The sequence below is a fragment of the Leuciscus leuciscus genome (genome assembly GCF_965113295.1).
Source record: "Leuciscus leuciscus genome assembly, chromosome: 21".
In the NCBI taxonomy this organism is placed as follows: domain Eukaryota; kingdom Metazoa; phylum Chordata; class Actinopteri; order Cypriniformes; family Leuciscidae; genus Leuciscus; species Leuciscus leuciscus.
In genome coordinates this window covers 37,315,706-37,325,705 of record NC_138745.1, presented here as the reverse complement: position 1 = coordinate 37,325,705, position 10,000 = coordinate 37,315,706, and the positions used below count along the sequence as shown (strand labels likewise).

General features: G+C 36.3%; 2 protein-coding genes across 4 annotated transcripts in view; both read left to right on the top strand.

The window, feature by feature from the left end:
* Window positions 1-67, top strand: part of chrm3b (cholinergic receptor, muscarinic 3b) — a 23,955-nt gene extending 23,888 nt beyond the window's left edge. For both annotated transcript variants that reach the window (XM_082152433.1, XM_082152432.1), the window contains one exon: window positions 1-67. This exon is cut by the window's left edge and continues 2,063 nt beyond it. The gene's annotated coding sequence lies outside the window, so the exon portion shown is untranslated.
* A 5,041-nt stretch (window positions 68-5,108) lies between these two features.
* Window positions 5,109-10,000, top strand: part of fmn2b (formin 2b) — a 72,067-nt gene continuing 67,175 nt past the window's right edge. For both annotated transcript variants that reach the window (XM_082152383.1, XM_082152382.1), the window contains exon 1: window positions 5,109-5,166. In XM_082152383.1, coding sequence (XP_082008509.1) covers window positions 5,163-5,166 — 4 coding nt within the window. In that variant the 5' untranslated portion in view covers window positions 5,109-5,162. The remainder of the gene's footprint in view (window positions 5,167-10,000) is intronic.

The following is a 10,000-nucleotide window of genomic DNA, read 5'->3' as shown; positions in this document are numbered from 1 at the left end:
AAATGAGGCAAGGGTGTCGAGTTACATTCAAGATATTTTAAGACATGAAGATTTTTTTTTCAAGGAAAAAACACTTAAATATGTAATTTTGGTGAGTTTTAAGGGATACAAATATGATTGACTATGGGGGGGGGGGGGTACTTTAAGAATATTTACATATTTGAACTGAAAAAAAGACTACTAAGGAAGAACATATATATATATATATATATTATTTTTTGCAGTGAAGCCATCAAACACGGGTTGTGTGACTTAAAGAAATATTTTCTGCACCCTGTACATAATTATAAACCTTATGAAATGAAAAGTTTTCTTTCCTGTGTTGATGCATTTCCTACTGAAACTAATGGTTGGTACATACAGTATTTAAGGGCTCATTCTTTTTTATATTTACATTTACATGCATTTGGCAGATGCTTTTATCCATTGCATTCAAGCTAGATACATTTACATTCGATCCGTTCTTGCTTTCCCTGGGAATAGAACCCATGACCTTGACCTTGGTGTTGCAAGATCTGCAGGAAAGCTGTAAAACTTCACACGCTTGACTTTCTCACTATTATGAGAAAAAAATTTGAGAAAATAATGTAGATATGCATTTGTGCATATATATTTGTGCAGAATATGTGCATAATGCATTTTCATTTGGACTTAATGAAGCTATTAATAATCCCCGTCACTGATCTGGTTCGTGTGTTTCGGTGGGGTTTAGTTGTGGTGTGATGCTCCATGTTGTGTGATTTTCTACTTTAAGCTCTTGAATTGTTTTACTGCTAAAATGACTTGCTGGGTCTGATGTCATGACTGTTTTTAAATGTGTTTCCAATAATGCTGAATGCATTTGAAGTCAAGTGCACACTGCAAAACTGAAGCACTTGAGTTTGAGAGACTGCGACAGAAAACTCATTTCTAAAGCAAGAACATTTACTGTTAAATGTGGAATCTTTTTATATTCCAAGTATATCTTTGGCTATAGATACTGTTGTAAAACTTTGAGACGGTTCTCCACACTGTAACTTACAATTCCTCTGTGTATTTTCACCCCTGAGAGCAGAAATGAGCCAGTAAAATCACAGAAAGCGCTGTGGGAAGATGGAGCCAAAAACCTGCAGCCCACGGATCCTCAAGCGCCGTCGCATCCCTCACTTTCTCCAGCTTCTCTTATTTTTTCCTGTTCTACACTCTTAAAAATAAAGGTTCTTTATTGGCATCAATGGTTCTGAGAAAAACCTTTAATCTTTACATTCCACATACGTTTTTTTTACTTTAGATTATTAAAAATGTTTCTTAAGAACTGATCTCTGAAGGTTTGCTGGGGAACCAAGAATGGTTCTTCCATGGCATTAAATGCAACAAAAACACAACCTTTATTTTTTAAGAGTGTTTGCAAATCAGTGTTAAAACCTTCTGCATGTTAAGAAGAATAAAGTATGATTGAGAGCTGGGATCGCAGCTTCAGACGGGAGGAGAATGTCCTTGTGTTTTCAGCGAACCAACACCACAGAACACCAAGCTGTGAGTGTTTCTGTCTTGTAGTGTGCACTTCATTGTAGAAAAATACAATATTGTTGAAATTAGCTATCACAACCTAGACTAACTTTCCTGGATTTGACTTAATAATATCCAAGTTGTCACATAAAGGGGCTGTATTTAAGAATTTTCATTTATTAATTGCTTTTTTTTTATTACCAATATGTTTTTATTACCAACGGCTTGTAGATAAACTTAAAGAACGAGACCTGTTTCGACTTAAAAAGCTTATAGACCTATAGAGAAACGAGGGCGCCGCCATCTTTAGAATATTGTCTTTGAACTTCCATGTTTGCGGTCGCTATGTATATCTCTGGCGCTGCTGTCCAGGAGTAATTAGCTTTTTAAGTGGATTTACTTAATGAAAAGTTAACGAAAGTTATCATGAGGGCTGTAATGTTTAAAGCAGATGACAAATGTCAGTCGACCGGGAAGATTTTAAAACGAGCCGTTCTTTAATAAACACGCAAAATCGCTGTGAAAATACAGACCGGAAGTCAAAAGACAACGAGCGCAGCGCTGAAAAGGGGCGGGGCTACATAAGGTCTGACGGGTCGTTTTTGCCGCGAAAATCAAAAGTATTACGGTTACGCAGCGCGCGCTCCCGAGAGCCTCTCTTCCGTAAACAATGTTCAGGATAATGAGCCATTCTGTACTGTACTGTCAATTGTCATGCAAAGAAAAAGGATTCATTCAAACTCAGTGGCGACTTAAGCTAAAACATTTTTTGAGGGGCGCAAACAACTGAATTATTAATACAGGACTGAATGTTGGCTATAGTTGTTGAGTCCCAGCTTAGGACCCCAGTAATATGCCTGATCTAAAGCTGTTCTCGCGATTCTTATTGTAATCAATCCTATAGTTAAAGTGAAAGAAATTGCATTTTTAGTTATGTTTTGCGACATTATTAATTGTTATTAAGCAATACGCATAATATCTATTTTTTTTATTACAAGCATGTAATGTCATAATTCATTCTTAGTTTAATTCAAGTTTTTATCGGAAAATATCAGATGGTGAAAAAAACGTTATCTTTCATCATTTCGGATAGCTGTATGCTATGCTACTATCTAAGCTAACTACAAAAACACTAAGAAACGAGAAATGTTTAATTTCATAATCTATAGCTTTGGTTACTAGTATATGAAACATAAAGACATGAATGGTCGTTATAACGTAGTTCAAGCGACTTTTATAATAAAGTGATATCTCATTTATAACCAGGCACTAAAGCGATTACCCATAAAATGTGCTTTGAGCCAATCGGATTGCTTGGATCCTAAACAGGGACTCATCTCTTCACCGCATAGGCACTGCAATGCATTCTGGGTTCCGGTGTGGTGAAGTGATGAGTCCCAGCGAAGTGATTGGTGGAAACAAATATACCTCTATTAATAATATTTAAGCTGAAGTGACTTCCAATAATTTCCTCGTATGATGACGACAGCACGTTAGTGCGAGCCCTCCCGAAGCCCATAGGGAATGCATTGCAACACACGGAGTCTGGGCGATTGGCCAAAAGGGGCGGAGCTCCACAGAACGAGACTTGACTCTGATTGGACTGTATATCCAGAGGCAGAACAACAATGACGGATGCAAATGTGATTGAAAAAGTCTCTTTCGCCCTAATGAAGAAACCGCCTATCAAACTATAATCTCACATATCTATAGAGTCTCAAAATATAGCCTAGTCCTACTTTATATGATCAAACTATCATAATTACCTCACCTGTCTCAGATCTGCTGCAAACATCCACATCTCTATGATCAGACGCTTTCTGAACTGCTGTTTATATCATTTTTGTGGTGTGTTTATTTGGTTATTGAGAGGAAGCACATATTCTGTCGCTCTCAAATGTATTTCTTTTTACTTCTAAGTGAAGAACGAATCGCGTTGAATCGCGTTCAGTCTCTCGTGCGTCACGTGTTCACGAGCACGAGCAGGAAGTGCTGCTGCAGTTCCACTAACGGTCACCGGTGTCGCTAATAACCATAACACGGGTATCTCAATTCTACATAAAGCCCCTTTAAAACTACTTAATATTTCAAGTTGACTAAACTTAAATATTTAAGGCTTTTTAAAATTATCTTTAAACAACTTTGAGTGTTGAATTGTGAGGTTCAGCAGTTTTTTAACCTCTTCCTCTTAAAAACTCTTTACATTAGTGCAAAAACAACTTAAAGCAGGGGCAGGATCTGCCGCAAAACACTAGACATGTAAAATTATCCTGTAACGAATTCCTCTTTTTAATTGTGAAATGTTACATTTCATTATTGTGTCTGTGCATATCTCTGGTTATGAGTGTCAGATGAATGGGAGTTTAGTGCCTGTGTCTGTCAGATTGTGTAGTTTAGCCAACATGGAGCCGTGTTCGATTACAAATAAATAGGCTACATGGTGTTTTTTATATGGTTGGTTATAAAACAATGCCCTCGTGAACATGTATATGTCTCTGAAAATAAACTATGACGGGGATTTCCTCTAAAAGTGGATTTCTCACAGTGATTGGAACATGTGATCTGTTTTTCAGCATGTTTGGGGACAAAGATCCCTTGATCACTAATAATGTTGTATACAGTGTGTGTAGTTATTAATGTCGAGAGATGCAGTATTTTTAATACAAGACCTCAAAAAATCACATGTAGAGCGACACTGCCCTCTAGTGGGCGGAGGACGAACACACTCGGAAAAAGCAGAATATACATTTTAATTCACTTTGGTTCACTGTTTCTTTATCCAGGATGATTGGTGATCTTTATATTGATTACTGTAGCACCGGGAGTGATCATTTATAAAACGTATGTACAAAATGTTATGAGTTTTGTCTATACTGAGATGTTTGATCAATAAAACCAACTGTTTCTTTTGTGGTTATATTTTGTATGAGGTACTAAATATTTTTTCTTTGAACTGTTTTTCACAGAAGTATTTACACACACACACACACACACACACACACACACACACACACACTCTGTCTCAAACACACTCATTGTCTCACTCACTCTCTCTCTCTCTCTCTCACACACACACACACACACACACACACACACACACACACACACACACACACTGTCTCACACACACTCACTCACTCTCTCTCTCTCTCTCACACACACACACACACACACACACACACACACACACACACACACACACACACACTAACAATAACAATTTAAATATAAACAGTAAATGGAGTGTTATGTGACAAAATGATTCTAGAAAAGTGCATTTTAAGTAATTTAACATTTACTTTGACATTTATTTTGAATGAACACAAAATATCGCTGATGAAAGTCGCTGATTCTGTTTGCCTGTTCCGCGCATAATCTGTGGAAGGAAGATGTAAACTCGTGTAAATATTTCCCCCTGACTCAGATCAAGTTTGACTTTTCTTTCTTTCTGTAAAATGTTGATTGCACTGGTTGATTGAGTCGCACTGATGTTCAAACCTCGCCGAGCCTCAGCCGGTTCTGCGTGTAATGACTGTCACCGGCCGCTGGGTGTCGCTGTCGCAGCAGGAATCACGCGCGCGCGCGGCGCAGGTGACGCGCATTACAACAGCCGGCGGGAAAGAAGAACACACACACAAACACACACGGTGTGTTTAAACAAGCAGCACAGACTCATGAGTGAGTATAACACGAGACAACCCCACAAACACGGTGTTTTACACAGAAGGCCAGAGTTACAGGCAGTTCCTCGCCGTTCAAGCGCGTTTTCATCAAGTTCGACACGAGTTACGGCATAAATAGGTTTGTCACATTGGTTTTCGTCGATTGGTTTTACAATTCAGAATCCGACCTAAAGCTGTTTAGTGTTTTTGACCTGAAGACTGAAGACTGGAGAGATCTTAATGTCCAGTTTGAGGTCAGACTCGCATGAGTTGAGCTGGTGTTCTTTGAGTAGGTTCGAGTCATTGTCAGTCACTAAAGTCCTTGATTTCGCGTTATAACAATCAACTATCTTTTTGAGTTAACAATTTGAAACGAAAATAAGACGGGAGGAACAAGAGCATGAGGGTAAGAGATTAATTTACCAACCAAATTAAGAGTTATAATCACTGCAAACGGCTGACTGAAGCGCGCGTCACCATGTGCGTTCACTGTAGCCGATGAGTCGTTGCGCGCGTTCACTGTAGCCGATGAGTCGTTGCGCGCGTTCACTGTAGCCGATGAGTCGTTGCGCGCGTTCACTGTAGCCGATGAGTCGTTGCGCGCGTTCACTGTAGCCGATGAGTCGTTGCGCGCGTGCACGGTTGACTCAGCTGAAACTACTGTAAATGTGAAATAAGCAAATATTATTTTTACATTGTTAATGTGGGCTAATGGTTTCTGATTGCAGTAGAACTGAAGCATGCTAATTTATCAGTTGAAAATGAATAACTGAAGTACCACAGTGTCGTTATCTGAACATACTTATACATACTAATGATATAAAGTTTTTAGTTCACACATTATTTTCAGTTTCATTTCTGAATGTTTTGATTCTGCTGCCAATCCTATACCAACATGTATCTTTCACTAAATGACTGAGCTGAAGTGAGTTTAAAGGTTTCTCACAACTGGAGCGTGTTTAATTTAGCGGAATAATAGGGGTTATGTGGAACGCCTAACGTTCGAACCGGAAAACAGGTATAAGCATTTCCGGTTTGCACTTCCATACGCATCTGCAGCGGTAGGTGATCTCTGAGGTAACTTATTTTTCGCTTTTTTACAATACAATTCTCATTTCTGTTTTAATTAAAACGTCACGAATGCTTAAGTATCAAAAAAAAAAATTTTAATAAAAAAATAAAATGCAGTCTTCATTTGATTTTGTTTTAATCGTGTTCAAGCAAATATAAAAGGTTAATCTACTGATAGCATACAATTCTAAACTAACTTACTGATAGTTAGCTAACTCTACATCGGGTGCCATTAGCAAAAGCTACATATACTAACTTACATACCTTCATAATCATGAATAAATGAGGAGGCGTAAAACTTAAATCCTTTATCTAGCGGAGTACTCGGGGCTGGAAGTCCGTTTGGCAATACGATGTACATCTGAAATGGATAGAATGGGTAGCTCCTGTAAACTAGAGCCCGACCGACCTATATATATATATATATATATATATATATATATATACAGAAACGCGTAACAAAACATGAACAGATTTCCCTAACATTAGGTATTTGTCGTTATTTAAAAGTCCTCAGCCTTACTAAAATAATATAATGCAGTTTAAAAATAAACTTGTTTGTTTTATTGTCAGAACAGAACAGAATATATTAAATTAAAGTTCTGATAAATATAATGTATAAAAATACAAACTTAAGATATGAAACTTAAAGTCCTTTGAACAAAAAAGTCAACTATTATTAATATTGACAGTAATAAATCATGTAATAATGTGTGTGTGTGAAGAACTGATAAGATTGTAAATGTGTACCTTGAAATGCAATGTAAGTCGCTTTTGATAAAAGCGTCTGCCAAATGTCAATGTTATAAGCTTCCTTATAATTACAATGTCAACTTGCTTATCCCTTTACCTGCACTCTTTTAATTCTATCCATCTATTCCATCAAGCTACAACAAACCATTTTCAATCATCATTTGCTGCCTGCCTTCTAAAATCTACTACTTAGTGATGCACTAAATACATTATGTGACTCGTTAATGCTGCGGCTAAACGAAGTCAGCAACGCACACTTGGATTTCACACACGTGTAAAAGAAAAGCTCACTTTTATGCACAGGCTTTGTTTGATACTTTTTCTCTTTATCTAAATGTTCACTCCTCACGTGCCTAACTTACATTTTACAATGCAGAGACTGGAACTACAGATATGCTAGTTATAAATACAGTAATCATTACTTTATTTAGGCAGAATAAGTTCGTTGTGATTTCCGAGCTCATTAGCCGCGTTTCCACTGTCGGGCCAGAAGCTCCACATCGCTTCACTAAAACACACCCGTAACACGCCTCTCTGGAACAACGTCACACTAATCCATCATTTCACCAACAAATGGAAGTTTTATCAGAAATCACTGGAAACAGCGTTGAAAACAAACATGATAAAAGCGGCCGTTTGCTGTCATTTTTGTTGTTTACTTGAATATTTAAAACCCAAGCATCGATGTTTTACCACAGGTTTACAATTAAAAGTGATACATTGATCATAATGAATTAATTTGTCAAAATTGCACATTAGTCACTCAGAAATAAATGACCGTTAGGTCTATTTCACAAAAGAAAGAGGACACACTTACTACTTCAGTCGCGTGTGTTACTGTTTATCTGGTAGTTAAAGGACATATTTACATCACATTTAGAAAGAATGATCATTTCTACAAATATATGCCACCATAAATACGACCTGAGGAGCTTTAGCACTCTCTCGACTCCCATACAGATATATTCAGTCAGAGAAACAGAGGAAGCTCCCGAAAAAAAAGTTGCTTTATTTTATGATAGTCCGGTATAAAGAGACGAGACGTAGGCTACTGACAGATACAATAAAAACATGACTGTGATAGCCTTTATGATTGGTCTGATTTCTTCAAGCGTTCACTGTTTACTATGGTAATGGTTAGCGCGCATAGTCTTTTGCATCACAAACACAAGGCATTCAAACATGAACGCGAGTTAAATTATTTTAAAAGTCTTTAATGCTGACAGAATCATCCGGCGCTGCCGTCTCCCGACTCAGGTGAACTCTGGACTCTGTTTGTAACCACTCCTCTAGCCCGAGCGATCTTCCTTGTAGAGTGCCCTCTGGTGGACAAACTATGCAGCGCCAACACTCATAACATGGTTGAAGGGTGTTTCGTCCGCTTATTTTATTTTTTAAATATTCATTTATCGGCCATTATAAATGCCTATACCGATAGTTTGAAAAATGCCTAATATCGGCCGATAATATCGGCCCGCCGATATATCGGTCGGGCTCTACTGTAAACACCTTTATATATTGTCTATGGTAAACACCGGCTATAAAAGGTCTCCATTCCTACGCTGTGTTTACCTCAGTAGCTGACGACCGGAAGTAGTTATATCTGTTTTGTAGAACCCGGAAGTATGTTGCGCATAACCCCTATTGATAGTCATTATTGCAACATTATTATGCAAGTATGTTTGTCACATTTATTTCTACAGCGCTTTATACAGTACAGATCCTCTCAAAGCAGCTTCACAGCGACAAACAGGAGAATAACAGAATCAATGATGCAAAATGTATCAAATAATATGAGATTAAAATCCAACAAAATAGTATTAAAGACAATAGTGCGTTAAATCACTGCTCTGTCGAGTTTTACAGTAAAAAAAACACTTAAAATGAGACTAATGTATCTGATGAGCAAACAGTAGACAAGTCTAACTATATATATATATATATATATATATATATATATATGATATTATATTGTTTAAGTTTAACTGGGAAAAACTGCCTCTGCCACATGAGAAATTGTGAATTCTAATTACTATATGAATAATTAATGAATAATGTTTAAAACGGCTTCAGTCCTCTTTTCACTTAATCAGGTGAAATGAGTTTAAATGCATGTTTACTTTAGCGGTGTGAAATTTTTAAAGCTTAAGTGAAAAAAAATGTATATTCAAATTATTTTAAAAATAGATTTATTTGTATTTATTAACTATTAACCTGGCAAGGTTAAGCGTGGAAATAAGCTCAGCCACAGGGGAAACTGTGAGAAGTATTTTCTAGCTTTATTTTCCTACTCTTTAAATATGCTAAAGTCCTATAAAACATTTTTCTTCTCCTTTCACTAAATGACTGAGTTGACATTAGTTGTAATGTTTCAGTAAGAGGAAGCGTTTAAGCTTAAGTGGAAAACCCCCCACAAATTTATTTTCTTAACATTTTCTAAAAAATAAAAAAAATATATATATGGCTGCGTTTATTTGATCAAAAATACAGATAAAAAACAGTTTTATTGTGAAATATTGTTACAACTTAAAATAATAGTTTTCTATTTGAATAGCCTATACTTAAAAAATTTATTTATTCCTGTGATGCAAAGCTGAATTTTCAGGATCATTACTCCAGTCTATCACATGATCCTTTAGAAATCATTCTAATATTCTGATTTATTATGAGTGTTGGACACAGTTCTGCTGCTTAATATATTTGATTAATAAAAGGTTAAAAAGAACTGCATTTATTCAAAATAAAAAAATATTTTCTAATAAAATAAATTTTCTTTATCACTTTTTATCAATGTAACACATCCTTGCTGAATAAAAGTATTGATTTATTTCAAAAAAAGCAAGAAAAAAAATGACTGACCAGTAGTGTATATTGCTGTTACAAAAGATTTCTATTTTTAAAACATTTGCTGCTTTTTTGCTTTTTTTATTCATCAAAGTATCCTAAAAAAGTATCACAGGTTATGAAATAATATTAAGCAGCAGAACTGTTTCCAACTTTGATAATGAATCATCATATTAGAATGA